Below are 17,906 nucleotides of genomic sequence, written 5' to 3' on the forward strand. Positions count from 1 at the left end.
CAGAAAACATTTGAACTGACTTTGGTTAAAAAGGTGAACAAACTTGCTATATCATACTGAATCATGGTCTGGTACAAATGTGTTTAGCTGAATCACTTGTTGCTGAATAGGGCGTTCAGAAACAGCATTCGGCAGCTTTGTTTGGTCCATGAAAAGGAGCGCGGGTTGCGCCCCCATGCCCTGGATCTTCCCATGATCTTGATGGTATGGGTTCATGCCCGGCAATGTATGTGGGAGGATGCATGCAGTGGTGGTCGTGGACATTGCCTGATCTTGCCCCACTGGGCGTTCCATAGGTGGTTGTGTTGACCCAGCTTTTCTGTGGAGTTTTGGACCTGCCTGCACTCAGGACAAGGATTCTGTGTCCTCTAGAAGCGGTAAGCTACAGCTGTCCAAAATGAGGCACACCCAGAACAAATAAAAGATGCAGTTCCTTGACTGGCCACTTGAGGCTGGCTCCAAAAGGAGAAGACTGCCATTGAAGCCCATGTTAAAATGTTTAACTGCAGTGCAGAAACAGACATATTTACAGCCTGATTCAAAAAACAGTTTTGGTCTCTAGAGTGAGGTCGCTCAATGGGGATTTAGTCTCAGAACTCATTAGTTTAAGACATTTAAAGCCATATATTGATGCATAATTAAGGGCGTGTTTCCTTTGAGTGACAGTTAGTGTGTGCCATGAGCCGAGCTCAGAACGCCGGTCACATAGACGCCACCAGCTACAGCTGCTGGTTACTGTGGAAGACCATGTCTGTCCTTTCTGAACATTTTATTACAAATATCTGTAATAATATGGCTTGTTTTGTGGATAACGGATCATCTAAGATGCCTGTGCTCCAGTATTTCTGTCAAGTAAAATTTTCATGTTATTTAATTATTTAATAAGACAGCTATGGGCAGCTTATTGATGTTAGGTCCAGTTAATTCATGATAAATGAGGAAATAAGTGGGTTATAATTGTTAATGCCCACATCAAAGCTGTGCATTATGAAAGTCACCACTCAGTCCCCAAAAATATGATTTACGAGGTCTGTGAGAAAACTAATGGACCTTTTTATTTTTTTCAAAAACTATATGGATTTGAATCACGTGCGATTACATCAGACAAGCTTGAACCCTCGTGGGCAAGCGAGAGTTTTTTCACCCCTTTCAGTTACGTCATTCGCCTGTGGGCAGGCTTTGAGTGAGGAGTGGTCCACCCCTCCTGTCGGAATCCCTTTGTCTGACAACTTCCTGAGAGACTGGCGCTTTGCTTTATCAAATTTTTTCAGAACCTGTGAGGCAGATCAAAGTGGACACCATTCGAGAAATTCAGCTGGTTTTCTGTGAAAATTTTAACGGCTGATGAGAGATTATGGAGTGTTACTGTCACTTTAAGGAGTTCCCACGGAGCAGGACGTCGCACCGCGCTCCGAGCCGCCGTCGCCAGCCTGTTTCAAGCTGAAAACCTCCAAATTTAAGCCTCTGTTGACCCAGGACGTCGTGAGAGAACAGAGACCTTTCAGAAGAGATCGGGATCAGCAGATTATCCAGACATTCCACTGTTAAAGGAGATTTTGTAATGAAAGACGTGTGGACGGATTGGCGCGTCGGCACAGGAAAAACACCTCCGTTGGAAGCCTTAAGGACAAGTTGGAACATGTCCAGCTGTTAAACAATTTCTCAGATACTCACTCAACTGAAAGCCATCAAAAGCCGCCTGGTTTTTACAAATGGTTATCAACACGGAGGTGTTTTCCTGTGGCGGGGTGCCGCGCCGGCTGCCTGCCGACATGAGGAGGGGTGGACCACTCCTCACTCAAAGCCAGCCCACAGGCGAATGACGTAACAGACAGGCGTGAAAAAACTCACGCATGCGCACGAGGGTTCAAGGTTGGCTGATGTAATTGCATGTGATTCAAATCCATATAGTTTTTGAAAAAAATAAAAAGGTCCACTTCTTTTCTCACAGACCTCGTATTAATGAGCAAGCTAACAGAAGATAGCCTGTTCGCTTGGCTTGTTCAGTAAAGATGCGTGAGTGTTCGGGCTTCATTTGACCACCCAGGTCATGCAGATGCACCACCTCTTTATCCAAATGTGGATTGGTCATGACGTTTGAAGAGTAAGCACTGCCAACAACACAAAATTAATTAATTTATTTTTTTGCTTCCAAACAGCTTCTCTGACACACAGGGTTTGCCCACTATATCTACAGTCGATGGTCTCGGTGCCTTGTATTCGGAGACTTAAGCCTGGTTCACACGACAGGATTTTAAAATTATCTTTAGGTTTGCAAAACCTGAGAGACCACACACGTAAAGATAAAAAATCATGGATCTAACAGGTTTGGTTGTACAGTGTGTGGTGTTCAGCCACACGGTAAGGACAACACCACCACACACAAACAGATTTCACACACCAACATTCACAGCTCAGACAGGAAATCTCGCAAAATCTCTCGAGATTAAACGTGACTTCAGAGTAAACAAACGGAGATACTTTGTGGACTATTTAAAACAGAGGGGAAATAAACAATACAAAAAGAAAAAGAAAAGGCATTCTTTAAAGGAGTGGAGACAGCGCGACCACCGGACGATCTGGTAAGTCAGAACAGCTGTTTTGATTTTATTTTCCGCTCCGTATGTCCATCACCTCGCTTTCTGATTGGCTGCACGTCACATTCAGTAGGCTGCGTGCTCATTTTGGTCGGAGGACACAACACACACAGCCATATCGGGCCAAAAAAATCCAACATGTTGAATATCCCTGATTTGCGATCGGAACGCCCCTGCCCACACCACACACGACAGGAATATCTGATTAAGATTATCTTTAGCATCATCACGATTGTCGGGGCTTCCTTAAGATTGTCGGAAGGGGAAGATCGGGTCTGATATCGGCCAGATTATCCTGATGTGTGAACCAGGCCTTTGTCTGCTTTTGCATGTTAGATGGTTTGAAGTACCTCTCTACAGCATTCTGGTTTGGGTTCCCAGAGGACGTGTTGGTGTAGCGGGGTGCAGATCCTCATGTCAATGCATTCTAAGTACTGTGATTCATAACTTTGGCCATGGGTTGTAAATAATTATGCTCCCACTGAGCCCCACAAAGAAAAAACAACTCTCTGGAGCCACCAGTGGATACTTGCCCTGCATGTATGGGCCTATAGCTTTTTTAATATCGTTCTAATTCTCTTGTTTTGTTTTGGGGGTTTTTTCTCGGCAAAAACAGTGTTTAGGCAGCCTAAACCAGGCAGAACTCAGTTGTGAAATTTACAGGTTTGGTAGATGGCAGAAAAAAAAAAAAATCGCCACATACAAAACATGACCAGTGAAGAACACTAGGTAGTGCTTAAATTAATACAAATGTTTTAACACTAATAACTTTTGATCCATGGGGTCAGCCAAAGGAAAACTTTATACCATTGAGATCGGAGGAGTGTGCCCGTTCTAACAGGCCACATACTTCTGAGTTTGGAGAATTGTTTCGCAATGTTGCGAAATATGAGAAATTGGCCCTCTCGATTTTTGACGTCAAAAAATCCAGACTGGTATCAAAACATTGCCTGGTTCACAAATCTCAATAATTTGACCAGAAACCTTAATGTTTGTTGCTCTGTTTACACTTTTCATGAGTTTGACAATGTATGATGCTCGTTAATTCGTGATGCATTTTCTCATTAATGGGAACACCCAATGGCATGAAATCAGGCAGGTATATGCATGGATATGCATGGCCTCTGTTAGAGTTGCAGTACCAAATGTAGTGGAACTGCGCACTAGATGGTGCTGTTAAACACATTTTATTTGAATTTCAAAAGGTACAAATTGCTAAAAAATTTCATGTAGATTTTCCTTGGGAGTCCTACAAGGTGCTGTTTTACTGTTGGACCAAAGATGACATTAAATCACCTCTTTAAAAAAAATATATATATTTTTAAATTCATTTTAGAACAGCTGAAACAACTCAAAATGCGCTCATTAATGGATAGACCAAATGCTGCCAAATTTGCCAGTTTCAACCAGAATACTGTTTATGGCATGTAGTGCACAGTATAAACTGTCTGTATATAAAAAATGGCCAGTAAAAACGCTAGGTGGTACTATAAATAATAAAACTGCTTTGAAAACAACAACTTCTCATGAATTCTGATTTGTCAGGTACACAACACAAATTTTTATACTGTTGCCATTGGTGGATTAAGCTCTTTCCAATAGTATAGGCCAACACGTCTTTGTGCCAAGATAGGTTTTTAGCAATTTGCGAAATATGCAAAATAGGCCGGTGTGAAGTTGTCTCTGGATTTTTGACACAGAATGGCCTGACTGGTCTTAAAACATTCTCTGGAGTGTCACTCTGAAAAATTGGACCGGAAACCTTCAGTTTTTTTTTACTTTGTAAGTTTCCTGACTTCCAGTTTGACCCTATGTGATGCTATTTAATTAATGATGGGTTTCTCATTAATGAGATTACCAAATGGCATGAAATTTGCCAGGTTGGTAGAACACAGAACAACCTAGCCACAAACGTAAAATGCCTGGTAAAAAATGCTAGTTGGCACTATAAATAATAAATATGCTTTGACTTAAACAACTTCTAATAACGTGTGATACGTCACCCACACATAGGAAACCTTCATACTGTTGCAATCAGTGGAGGGAGCTCTTTCTATGGGTAGAAGCCACACCCGTTTGTGCCATGACACATTCGCAAAATTCCAAAATATGCAAAATGGCCCTACGTGAACCTATGACTGGATTTTTCACACAGAAAGACCAGATTGGTGTCACAATTTTCTGTGACATGACTTTGAAAAACTGGACCTGAAACTTCAAATATTTTGCTCTGTTTGCAAGTTTTTGTTTTTTAGTTTAGTTTTTTTTTTACTTTGAGTTGGACCTTATGCACAGCTATATAATTTATGATGGGTTTTCTCATTAATGGAATAACCGAATGGCATGAAATTTGGCAGGTGTATGGGTGGCCTGTTAGATCCACACTGCTAAATCTGGTGGAACTGCACCACTAGATGGCGCTGCGATGTATATATTTATGAATGTCAGAGCTGTAACATGCTCCAAAATTCATGTTGATATTACCTGAGAATCTTACAAGGCTTCTCCGTGGACCCTGTTTGGGGCAGGCCTGGATCCGTGGTTGTGTATGTGTGTGTGTGTGTGCTTGAACCCTTAATATTTGCTTGCAAACATAGTTTTTCAGTTTTTAATGACTAATTTTTCACTTTTTAATTGATTAGCTTCTTTAATAAAATAAAGTGTAATTTTTTATTTATTTATTACATTTTGTTATTTTATATATTTTACGGGAATATGTAAACTGTTGTGTGGGCCGCTGAAGAGGAGGTACTGCTGGCCCACCACCACCAGATGGCGCCCTGCTTGGAGTGCGGGCTCCAAGCACGAGAGGGCATCTGAGCCGCTGGGAGTGACAGCTGTCACTTATCAGCACCAGCTGTCACTCATCACCATCACTACAAAGGCCGGCCTGCCAACTCCACCTCCTCACCGAGAAATCAGCTACCGAACAAGGTAACTTTCTCTGCTGTGATATCGTTGTTTAAATTGGTCTGTGTGCAGCCGTGTTCCTGCGGGCTCTATCGGAGACTGGATTGGCGGACAGTGAGAGGACGACGTTCTTCGCCTCTCACTCCATCCAGGAAAGAGACCAACAGGAGCTGCACGGGTGATGTTGTATCTGGAGGTGGAGGTTCTCCCTCCTGGAGGAACTACTCAGCGAACAATTACTGAGTGTGTCTTCACACACCCACCATTAACTGTTTCTGTTTCTGCCAACAGTACCTGGTCTGACAGCTGGAGACGGTGGCCACCTGGGACCAGGACTTGGCGGCTCCGGTGTTCTTCAGATCCGTTGGCAGTGGAAGCCGTGTGGGATCCGGCTCTTCTCTGGACAGACGTCTTCTATCCTCGAGCCTGCCGACACGTCACCTTGTGTATGATTGACTGTACTCCTCAACTGCAATTGTCTGTATTCCGTTGTGCAATTCACAACATTAAATTGTTGCTTTTTGCCTCATCCATTGTCCGTTCATTACCGCCCCCTGTTGTGGGTCCGTGTCACTACACCCTCCCAACATAAACATTTCAAATGACATTTTCTGCTTATGGACTGATTTAAAAGAAAATGAAAAACGATTTTTTATCAAAACCTCCAGTGAAGTGTCTAAAATGTTTGCACAGTGGCGTCGCTCCCTGTCTCTGTCAACAGCAAATGATGTAACAGATTGTTTTTAAAGGCTTGAAACACTTCAATGTCCATACTTCAGTTAATGATACTTTTCAGCAAAAATCAGGTGTTATCAATATTCCTTCTGTTATCAGCAGTAAGTCTCCACTTACAGAAGGCTTATATATGGTCATGAAATTGACTGGTCTGATAGGCGCACCAATCAGAAGACTGTGATTTATGCTTAAGAGAGAAACTGCGCTTGGCAACCACCTAATGAAATTTACCAGCCATGGCTATTAAGGGGGAGCAACCTCTGGAGCAATTTGCTGCATGTAGCTGCGAGGATCTGACAGAACGGGAAAGAATTTAAATCAGATTCCTGTGTCTGTACATTGGTCAAAAAGCCAAAATGTGCAGAGTGATGCTGGAGTTGGAACGTGTCACGATGTGAAAGAGTCGTGATTGTAAGGGAGTGCATCGGGGTTGCAAATCCTTTTAAGGCCGATTAATCCATGACGTGACAGCATCACACCGTATGTGACTGTATTTATGGGGGCAACAATGGATACTGTAAAAAATGCACATCTCAGCAGGTCCTATAGGCTCATTTTGTAAGGACAGCTCTGAGCTTAGAACTGATATTCTAGGATGGGAGGGTAAGAAATAGGCTCATTAAAGCCTTCATATTTGATTCTCTTTGGGATAAAACAGGATGATTTTATAAATTTGTGAAATAAAAACGTTTAAATGTTGGGGAAAATTGGCCTAAAACTGACGCAGCCTTGTTTGATGTCGAATCTGAAGGAATGAAAATGGGATGGATGTGACTGACTGTTACTGTGGCAACCAACTTTCCTCTTGCCTACACGATGCTCCTTCATCCCCTGGTGCCCAGCTCACAGCCTCAACAGAATATAGATTAAGAGACAGACTCAGCTCCAGCTCCATTCAAACGCCCCCCCCCCCCCCCCCACACACACACACACACACACACATACATACACACACCAAAAAAAAAAAACACACACAAAAAAACGCACACATTCATTTATTTCGACGACGAATATCTGTTGACTTACAACAATTGGTGACGGCGAAGCTGTTCGCCACTTCCAGATTGTCGATGTGAGGCGTCAGTCTGAATTCCGAGGTGCCGAACTGAACCATTCCTATCCGAAAGGCGCTGTACTCCTGATCCGCGCCCCTGGGAAAGAGTCCGCCTGAAACACACACACAAAAGCACAATTTCGACAGATTTTTGTTTTTTTCCTCCGTCATCTCCAACCACACACACACACACACACACACACACACACACACACACACACACACACACACACACACACACACACACACACACACACACGCACACAGCCGTCTCCATCATCCATGTTCCTGATGGATACGCACCGATTTGGACACTGGGTGATCCTCCCAGCGCGCAGCCCCATAAAACCAACAGAAACGAAACGGATAAATTCGCTATCTTTTGCATGTCCACGGTGCAGGTGTCCACATCAACCAGTGTGCACGATATTCCTCGTTTTCTCGGCGGATGTTAGATCCGACGCATAGTGGGAACCGTCGGCCTCGGAGGGGGGTAAATTCTGCAGCGGCGGGCCGTTTTTCTGCAGGTGACTGTGGCGGAGAAAAGACGCCAGCAATGAAGGAATAGATGCCTGCAATGTGTAGATCTGCTGTCTGCTCCTCGTCGCTCACCTCCTGCCTCCTCTAAACGCACAGGGACACTGCGCGTCTCCGCCTCGGCGCGCCGGAGATCCTTTCAGCATCACACCCACAAGCCAGGAATGTTAATGAGATGCCGAAGAGAGACGGAAAAAGCCGAATGCTCTCATCTCAATAGCTAAGATTTGAAATGATATCAGTGTGGCGTTAAGGCAGAGGTTTCAAACTGGCGACTCACGGGTCTGTAAAGGGCCACCAGCTTCATAATGGAGGAAACAATGGGGAAATTGTTCAGATGATGATTCAACCATATACACACTGAGGTACTCTCAAGTGTTTCTGAGCCAAGTGAAAATCCAAGATGGACACCTTTTTTTTCAATATGGCTGCCAAATTTTAAGTGAAGATTCCATTTTCCCCATAACTCTGAAGATGATTGATGGATATGGATTTGAGTGAATATTGGATTTGTTAATAAATTACCCGCATATAGTAGTTTGCATTCACTCTACAATGTGTTTGTTGACTCATCCCACTCACTCCCCTAAGACGCAAACTCACAACCTCTGGCATTCACCCTTTTTAGGTTTCAAATCCTGCAAAACCTCGGAGAGGTCGCCGCGCTGCGAGATCTCAGTAACACTGAGAACTGCATTGAGACACTCTGATCACGCTGCACTTTAACCGCTGCACACGGACAACACCATTAACATCGCAACATAAAACTATTTTTATATTGTGACTAAAACTCTCATGAATATATTCTCTGGGTTTATAGACGTTGTTATTGTGTTTGTTTTATGTAAACATGGGAGAATCACAGGCTGTATCTCCGTTATTTTCAATGGGAGCTGCTGTGAGCTACAATCGCTTCCTGATCATGTCGTTATTGTTCTTTACAAGACTGTTTGTCCTCTTTGTTCCAGACTAATATATATAATATGTCTGAAATTCAGTTTGTGTTTAAATTCCATGCAGATTAAATGTAACAGACAGATTATTTGTTATAATTGTTTTAGCAAGTTTTCAGGGTATCATGCAGCAGTCTCATTAATGTGATGAAAAGCATAAAAACATTACATTTTTGTAGTATAATATTCATTTACAATTGTCATCATGTGGATTCTCTATGTTCTTTTGACGGCAGCGATTCTCTGGCGTGCAAGGGATTATGGGATACATGAATAGGAGGCAGATGCTCTAACCGGTTGGCTTAAACAAGGGCTCTGGCCTGATTGTCCAGAGTAACCTTTGGCTGTCTGGGGAGTGAGGCCTTTTGACTAAAACGTGCACAATGACTTCCGCTGGCCTCCGTCACACAAGCGCTGGCGAATGCAGGGTGTTTTCACTGGTGTGCCTGTCTGTGTGTCTGTGGACAAGATAACTCAAAAATGACTGGATGGATTTCCTTTAAACTTGGTGAGAATATTAATTGGACAGATATCCAGATATTTGATTTTGGTCTATCTTGGTCAAAGGCTAAAGGTCAAGGAAAACATGGTGATAAAACACTTTTTAAAAATATCTCAATAACCAAGAAGCCCAAATGGATGATCTGCAGCATATAGTGATTAGGAAAATATTAGGAATTGGTTGGTATGAATAAATTCATAATGAAGTCACACAGAAGTCATATGATGAAGTCCTATCTCATCAAAAAACAAAAAGATTTTTCCATTAATTTACCCTCAAAAAACCTTAAATAAACAATAAAAATAACGTTTAAAAATTTATATGGTATAGCACTTTTTCAGGATAAATTAAGATTTAATTTTCTCAAGCATGACAGGTGTAAAAACATTTTGTGGAAGTAATAAAATATATTACTAGTTGGTATTAAAACTGGACAAAAAAAGCAACGAGTCGGTTTTGATTTAAACATAAGATTTATTCTTCATTCACTGTTACAAAATACAATATATTGTTATAAAATACAGTAAATTTATTGGATGGACAATTGTGATGTACATTTAAATTTATACCTTTGGACAGTTTTGCTGTTCAGTCACTGACCAGATTACCCCCCCCCCCCCCCCCCAAAAAAAAAAAAAAAAATTGTAATCATTCAAGCGTTTCATTCATGAGATTCGTTTGATTTTCACCCTTGATGTCGGCAGACATCTTGAAAAACATGGCATATTTTAGCTTGGCTCACCATTTTATTTTGTAAAATATTCCAATAGGAATGTTTTTGCCAAGCTTCATGTTTGTATTGTCATTTAAATGATTCTCTTCTTTATCATACTATCAGAGAAACTCTGGGTGTTGAGGAGAGTCAAGATCCCTCATCACGGGGGAGGTGGTGCTCTGTTTTATATTGGTTTTGTTTTTTATTTTGGTAGATTTTATTGTTTTTATCTTTTGTATGCTGTAGGTATTTATTTATTTATTTATCTTGCACATTCTACTTATTTTTATTGTTAATTTTCTTATTTTTAATTTATTTCTTGACTATTGGGGTTTTAGCTATCGTGATTCTATGTGCAGCACTTTGGAATGTCTTTGTTATTAAATGTGCTATATAAATAAAGTGGATTGGATTGGATTGGTGGCTTGAAGGTACAGACAAGATAATCACTAGTGAGATTGAGCAAGTTTGTTAATTGTCAAGTTGCTCCCAGTTCTGCATTTGATTGTCCTGTTACACTCTGATGGACAATGCCCTCCATTCCAGGACAATGCCCTGAAATGGCCTCCATTTATTGGGTGGCACTGTGTAACACCAAGAAGGTCCATGGCTCAGTTCTACCACTGTCACGTTCCTTTGGAATTTCTTCTGGGTTCTCTGGCTTTCTCCCACCATGAAAACATGAATGAATGTGAAATTTGAATGCATGTGGAACAGGGCAGATGTAACGGAGGCCAGCAGGTGTCGCTGTGCAGATGTAGTTAGTAAAACCTCACTCCCAACAGCTCAAAAGGATTCTCTGGTCACAAGGCTAGAGCCCTGGGTTTTAGCCTTCTGGTTAGAGAGTCAGACTTCCATGCCGGAGCTCGTGAGTTTGCGTCCCGAGGGGAGCGAATGGGCGGAGTTATAACAACACAACGCAGAGTGCAGTCGCTACAATGGTGCCGTGTACCCGGATGGGAGTGAGTTTAGGGGGGTGAGTGTAACAGAGGCCAGCAGGTGTCGCTGTGCAGATGTAGTTAGTAAACCTCACTCCCAACAGCTCAAAAGGACTCTCTGGTCACAAGGCCAGAGCCCTGGGTTTTAGCCTTCTGGTTAGAGAGTCCGACTTCCATGCCAGAGCTCGTGAGTTCGCATCCCGAGGGGAGCAAATGGGCGGAGTTATAACAACACAACGCAGAGTGCAGCCGCTACACAGATCCAAGGACAGAGCCAGAGGGCCACTGGCCCCAGGTGAAATCTGACTGACCCAGGCAGTGCCCCTGTCTTCTCAAAACACCAATAAATTCTTATTGTACATTTATTGTGTGATTCCCATTCTGGAGTGATGTATCATTGGACTGGATGCCAACCACAGTCAAACAAAAAGTGGAAGAAGACTTAACTAATGATGATACTTTGCTTTTGACTACATCACAAACACACCACATATTACATAAATATGAAAATCAAGAATTTTATTTTCTAAGATTTTTAAAAGTCCACAAAGTGCTCAAACAACTGACAACATGTGTACACTTTACTGAATATGGAATTAACTGAGCATGGTTGGTGGACCACTCCCTGTGTCTGTATACTGTGGATTGTCAGGATATAATAATAAGGCCTTTCTGTTATTGTTATTTTCCTTTTTGATATAAAAAAAAAGTGAGGGGTTAGCATTAGGAGTGCCTGTCTTGCATGTTGCCACATCTTCCACCCAATGGAACCACCTTGATGGTAGATTGGCAACCGCCCAGGCAGATCAACAGTCCATCCCTGTATCTCCTGAAAGTTGCCATGTGTCTGCTGCAGCCAGGTTATATATGAAAGTGTCCTTGGCCTCGTGTAGTTTCTGGAGTGCTCATCACGGAGGCACCTGCAGGCTGGATTGAGCTCAGAGAAACATGCCACATGGCCAGTTTGCTGTAACTGACATTACCTCACAATGCTTCTACTCCTCAATTAGGTCTTCCTAATTTTTACGCAAAGATACAACTGAAGTCAGAGGTGTCTCCCTGCTCCAACACACCTGAATCCACTGAAAGACTCGTTAGCAGACTTTTAATGAGCCTTTCATTGTATTCAGGTGTGTTGGAGCAGGGAGACAACTAAGAGTGCCAGGAACGGGGCTCTCGAGGACCGAACGTGGCCACCCCTGCTCTATGGGTTTGGATGAAAAGCAAATGTAGTTGTTGTGTGGGCCGCCAGAAGAGGAGGTACTGCTGGCCCACCACCAGAGGGCGCCCTGCCTGAAGTGCGGGCTTCAGGCACGAGAGGGCGCTGCCGCCTCAGGAACAAGCCGTGGTGACAGCTGTCACCCATCATCCGTGACAGCTGTCACTAATCATCCAATCCACATCTGGAACAAAAGCAGGAAGACACCTCCACCACACTGCCGAGATATCATCTTCTACCAGAGGTAATATCCTCAGCCTTTTTGTGATATTTTGTAAATCAGTTTATTGTGAGTGTTTGCAGGAGTACCAGTCCTTTTTGTGGAGGCTGTGCAAGACGGCACTCTTTTTCCTCTGAGGGATCGCTGCAAGTATTGAGTGAGAGGTGGAGGTGGAATTCCCACCAGGATTGTTACTGGGTGTTCACACACCCACCCTTGACTGTCTTTGCTTTCTGCAAGCAGTACCAGATCCGACACGCCGTGAAGGTGGCCACCTGGGGACTTCGGGACTTGGCGGCTCCAGTATTCCTCGGGTTCGGTGGCAGTGGGAATCGTGTGGTTCCGGTTCGTTTCCAGACGGGCGTCTCCTATCGTCAAGCCTGCCCACACGACACCTTATTGATTGACTTTTGCACATTCTGTAATCTGCTGTGTTTGGTTGTGTCATTCACAACAGTAAAGTGTTATAATTTGACTCCTTCCATTGTCCGTTCATTTACGCCCCCTGTTGTGGGTCCGTGTCACTACACTTTCCCAACAGGATATCTCGGCCAGCGTCATGGACTCCGAGGGACGTCACCAGGCTGTTGAACAACCAGTGGGAGAGCAGGGAGCGCAGGCGTCTGCAGGAGGCGTGATTGGTGAGCTACAGCATATTCTCACCACCTTTACGGCTCGGATGGATCAAATAGCCGAGCAAAACATCCTCCTGAACCGCAGGGTGGAGGCTCTCTCCGCGCAAGTGGCGGCGAGCGCTCAGGGCGCTGCTGCAGCTCCTCCTCCTGCCGACCCTGTGCTGGATATAAATGTTCCAGTGGTGGTTCAACAACGCCTCCCACCATCCCCTGAAGCATACCTAAGCCCTCCTGAGCCGTACGGAGGTTGTGTGGAGACGTGCACGGACTTTCTTATGCAGTGTTCGCTCGTCTTCGCACAACGTCCCGTCATGTACGCGTCAGACGCAAGCAAAATAGCTTATGTGATCACTCTGCTTCGGGGAGAGGCACGCGCTTGGGCTACGGCGCTTTGGCTCCTTCACACGTACACTGGGTTTGTGAGGGAGTTCAGAACTGTGTTTGATCACCCTAACAGGGGAGAGACCGCTTCAACTGTGCTGCTGTCGATGAGACAGGGACGCCGAAGCGCAGCTGCTTATGCAGTCGACTTCCGCATCGCAGCTGCGAGGTCCGGCTGGAATAACACTGCGCTCTGCGCCGCCTTTGTAAACGGACTGTCGTCAGTCCTAAAGGAGCACCTAGTGGCCAAGGATGAACCGCGGGAACTAGATGGGCTTATTGATCTCGTTATACGGTTAGACAATCGGTTGGAGGAACGCCATCGGGAACAAGACGAAGGACGTGGCCGGGCGCGCGCCGTCCCTCTTCCTTCCGGGTCCGAGAAAGGTCCGCCCTTCCCACACTCCCTGGCCTCTACGTCCCGTGGGGCGACAGCTCCCCCTGCTGACGAAGCTATGGACATGAGCAGGGCCACATTTAGACCACCTAATAGACAGAGGAGGTTTCCACGCGGGGCGTGTTTTGTTTGTGGCTCCATGGAGCATCAATTGAGCAATTGCCCCGAACGGTTAAACACCAACGCCCGCCCCTAGAAACTGGGCTTAGGGTGGGCCAAGAAATTCATGTGGGACACACACACATTGCCACATGGCTCCCAGTTACAATCCTTAGCGGGGATTTAACCCTTCAGGCCCCAGCACTGGTAGACACAGGGTCAGAAGGGAATCTGCTAGACAGCAGATGGGCCAGGGAGGTAGGGCTCCCTCTGGTGGCGCTACCTACACCATTGCAGGTGCGAGCACTAGATGGCACCCTACTCCCTTTAATCACACACAGGACACCACCAGTAACTCTGGTAGTGTCAGGGAATCATAGGGAGGAGATTGAGTTTTTTGTGACTCCTTCTACCTCCCGTGTGATTCTGGGGTTCCCCTGGATGTTGAAACACAATCCCCGGATTGATTGGCCGTCCGGGGTGGTGGTACAGTGGAGCGAGACCTGCCATCGGATGTGTTTGGGATCCTCGGTTCCTCCCGGTTCCCAGGTTAAGGAGCAGGTCAAAGTTCCCCCCAATCTGTCGGTGGTGCCAGTTGAGTACCACGATCTTGCTGACGTTTTTAGCAAGGATCGGGCACTCACTCTCCCCCCGCATCGTCCGTACGATTGTGCCATCGATTTGTTGCCAGGTGTGGAGTTCCTGTCCAGCAGGCTGTACAACCTCTCCCGACCTGAGCGCGAATCAATGGAGACCTACATCCGGGACTCCTTAGCTGCCGGGCTGATCCGTAACTCCACCTCTCCGATGGGAGCAGGTTTCTTTTTTGTGGGCAAAAAAGATGGCATTGATTACCGGGGGCTGAACGAGATCACGATTTGCAACCGATACCCGTTGCCTTTGTTAGATTCGGTGTTCACCCCCCTGCATGGAGCCAAAATCTTCACAAAGTTGGATCTTAGGAACGCATACCACCTAGTTCGGATCCGGAAGGGAGACGAATGGAATACGGCATTCAACACCCCGTTAGGTCATTTTGAGTACCTGGTCATGCCGTTCGGCCTCACTAACGCCCCCGCGACGTTTCAAGCTTTGGTTAATGACATCTTGCGGGACTTCCTGCACCGATTCGTCTTCGTATACCTGGATGATATACTCATCTTTTCTCCGGACCCTGAGACCAATGTACGGCATGTACATCAGGTCCTGCAGCGGTTGTTGGAGAACCGGCTTTTTGTGAAGGGCGAGAAGTGCGAGTTTCACCGCACTTCTTTGTCCTTCCTGGGGTTTATCATCTCCTCCAACTCCGTCGCCCCAGATCCGGCCAAGGTCGCAGCGGTGAGAGACTGGCCCCAACCTACGAGCCGTAGGAAGCTGCAACAGTTCCTTGGCTTCGCAAATTTGTACAGGAGGTTCATTAAGGGGTACTGTCAGGTAGTTAGCCCCCTGACTGCCCTGACCTCACCAAAAGTTCCCTTCACCTGGTCGGATCGGTGCGAAGCAGCGTTTAGGGAGTTAAAACGCCGGTTCTCGACTGCACCGGTCTTGGTGCAGCCCGATCCTAGTCGCCAGTTTGTGGTTGAAGTGGACGCCTCTGACTCAGGGATAGGAGCCGTGCTATCCCAGAGCGGAGAAACCGATAAGGTTCTTCACCCGTGTGCCTATTTTTCCCGCAGGTTGACCCCAGCAGAGCGGAACTATGACGTGGGCAATCGAGAGCTCCTTGCGGTGAAAGAGGCTCTTGAGGAGTGGAGACACCTGCTGGAGGGAGCGTCAGTGCCTTTCACGGTTTTCACGGACCACCGGAACCTGGAGTATATCAGGACCGCCAAGCGACTGAACCCCAGGCAAGCCCGCTGGTCACTGTTTTTCGGCCGTTTTGACTTCTGGATCACCTACCGCCCCGGGACCAAGAACCAAAGATCGGATGCCCTGTCCCAGGTGCATGAACGGGAAGTCAAGACCGAGCTGTCGGATCCACCGTAACCCATTCTACCGGAGTCCACTATCGTGGCTACCCTAGCCTGGGACATGGAGAAGACCGTCCGGGAGGCCCTGGCACGGAGCCCGGATCCCGGAACAGGACCGAAAGACAGATTGTACGTCCCACCAGAGGCCAGAGCTGCCGTTCTGGACTTCTGTCACGGGTCCAAGCTCTCCTGCCACCCAGGGGTGCGTAGGACTGTGGCAGTGGTCCGGCAGCGCTTCTGGTGGGTGTCCCTGGAGACTGATGTCCGGGCTTACATCCAGGCCTGCACCACCTGCGCCAGGGGCAAGGCGGACCACCAGAAGGCACAGGGACTCCTACAGCCTCTTCCTGTGCCTCACCGCCCCTGGTCCCACATCAGTCTGGATTTTGTCACGGGCAACCCGCCGTCCCGGGACACACCACCATCCTCACGATAGTGGACCGATTCTCCAAGGCGGCCCACTTCGTGGCCCTCCCGAAGCTCCCGTCGGCCCAGGAGACGGCGGATCTCCTGGTCCACCATGTCGTCCGGCTGCATGGGATACCAACAGACATCGTTTCGGATCGTGGTCCCCAGTTCTCCTCGCAGGTGTGGAGAAGTTTCTGCCGGGAACTGGGGGCCACCGTAAGCCTCTCGTCTGGGTATCACCCACAGACTAACGGACAGGTCAAACGGGCCAACCAGGAGTTGGAGCAGGCCCTTAGGTGCACGACCTCCGCACACCCGACGGCTTGGAGTGAACATCTGGCCTGGATCGAGTATGCTCATAACAGCCAAGTGTCCTCTGCCACCGGCCTCTCCCCGTTCGAGGTGTGTCTGGGGTACCAACCCCCTTTGTTTCCTTTGGTGGAGGGAGAGGTCGGTGTGCCCTCGGTCCAGGCCCACCTGCGGAGATGCCGTCGGGTGTGGCGCACCGCCCGTTCGGCCTTGTTGAGGGCCCGGACGAGGGCTAAAGCCCATGCAGACCGTCGACGGTCCCCAGCCCCCGCATACCAGCCCGGGCAGGAGGTATGGCTTTCCACCAGGGACATTCCACTACAGGTCGAGTCTCCCAAACTGAAAGACCGCTTCATTGGACCCTTTCCCATCCTCAAGGTTCTCAGTCCTACCGCAGTGAGGCTCCAACTCCCGGCCTCACTGCGGATCCATCCGGTTTTCCATGTCTCCAGGATCAAGCCGCATCACACCTCACCCCTCTGTGTACCCGGTCCGGCGCCGCCTCCTGCCCGTATTATCGACGGGGAGCCGGCTTGGACAGTTCGCCGGCTCTTGGACGTCCGTCGAATGGGCCGGGGCTTTCAGTATTTGGTGGACTGGGAGGGGTATGGAGCCGAAGAACGCTCCTGGGTGAAGAGGAGCTTCATCCTGGACCCGGCCCTCCTGGCCGATTTTTACCGACGCCACCCGGACAAGCCTGGTCGGGCGCCAGGAGGCGCCCGTTGAGGGGGGGGTCCTGTTGTGTGGGCCACCAGAAGAGGAGGTACTGCTGGCCCACCACCAGAGGGCGCCCTGCCTGAAGTGCGGGCTTCAGGCACGAGAGGGCGCTGCCGCCTCAGGAACAAGCCGTGGTGACAGCTGTCACCCATCATCCGTGACAGCTGTCACTAATCATCCAATCCACATCTGGAACAAAAGCAGGAAGACACCTCCACCACACTGCCGAGATATCATCTTCTACCAGAGGTAATATCCTCAGCCTTTTTGTGATATTTTGTAAATCAGTTTATTGTGAGTGTTTGCAGGAGTACCAGTCCTTTTTGTGGAGGCTGTGCAAGACGGCACTCTTTTTCCTCTGAGGGATCGCTGCAAGCATTGAGTGAGAGGTGGAATTCCCACCAGGATTGTTACTGGGTGTTCACACACCCACCCTTGACTGTCTTTGCTTTCTGCCAGCAGTACCAGATCCGACACGCCGTGAAGGTGGCCACCTGGGGACTTCGGGACTTGGCGGCTCCAGTATTCCTCGGGTTCGGTGGCAGTGGGAATTGTGTGGTTCCGGTTCGTTTCCAGACGGGCGTCTCCTATCGTCAAGCCTGCCCACACG

General features: G+C 47.2%; 1 protein-coding gene and 1 pseudogene across 5 annotated transcripts in view; one reads left to right on the forward strand and one right to left on the reverse strand.

Annotated features, from left to right (window-relative positions):
* Window positions 1-7,985, reverse strand: part of gria2b (glutamate receptor, ionotropic, AMPA 2b) — a 140,306-nt gene extending 132,321 nt beyond the window's left edge. For 3 of the 5 annotated variants that reach the window (XM_034182101.1, XM_034182100.1, XM_034182102.1), the window contains exons 1-2: window positions 7,600-7,984; window positions 7,269-7,409 (exon numbers count right to left, since the gene is read on the reverse strand). In XM_034182101.1, coding sequence (XP_034037992.1) covers window positions 7,269-7,409; window positions 7,600-7,684 — 226 coding nt within the window. In that variant the 5' untranslated portion in view covers window positions 7,685-7,984. Of the gene's footprint in view, window positions 1-7,268; window positions 7,410-7,599 lie in introns of all 5 variants that reach the window. The other 2 variants (XM_034182103.1, XM_034182104.1) reach the window with 1 other exon arrangement.
* Window positions 1-17,906, forward strand: part of LOC117519696 — a 366,295-nt pseudogene that overhangs the window by 215,122 nt on the left and 133,267 nt on the right.

Source organism: Thalassophryne amazonica, chromosome 11 (genome assembly GCF_902500255.1).
Source record: "Thalassophryne amazonica chromosome 11, fThaAma1.1, whole genome shotgun sequence".
In the NCBI taxonomy this organism is placed as follows: Eukaryota; Metazoa; Chordata; class Actinopteri; order Batrachoidiformes; family Batrachoididae; genus Thalassophryne; species Thalassophryne amazonica.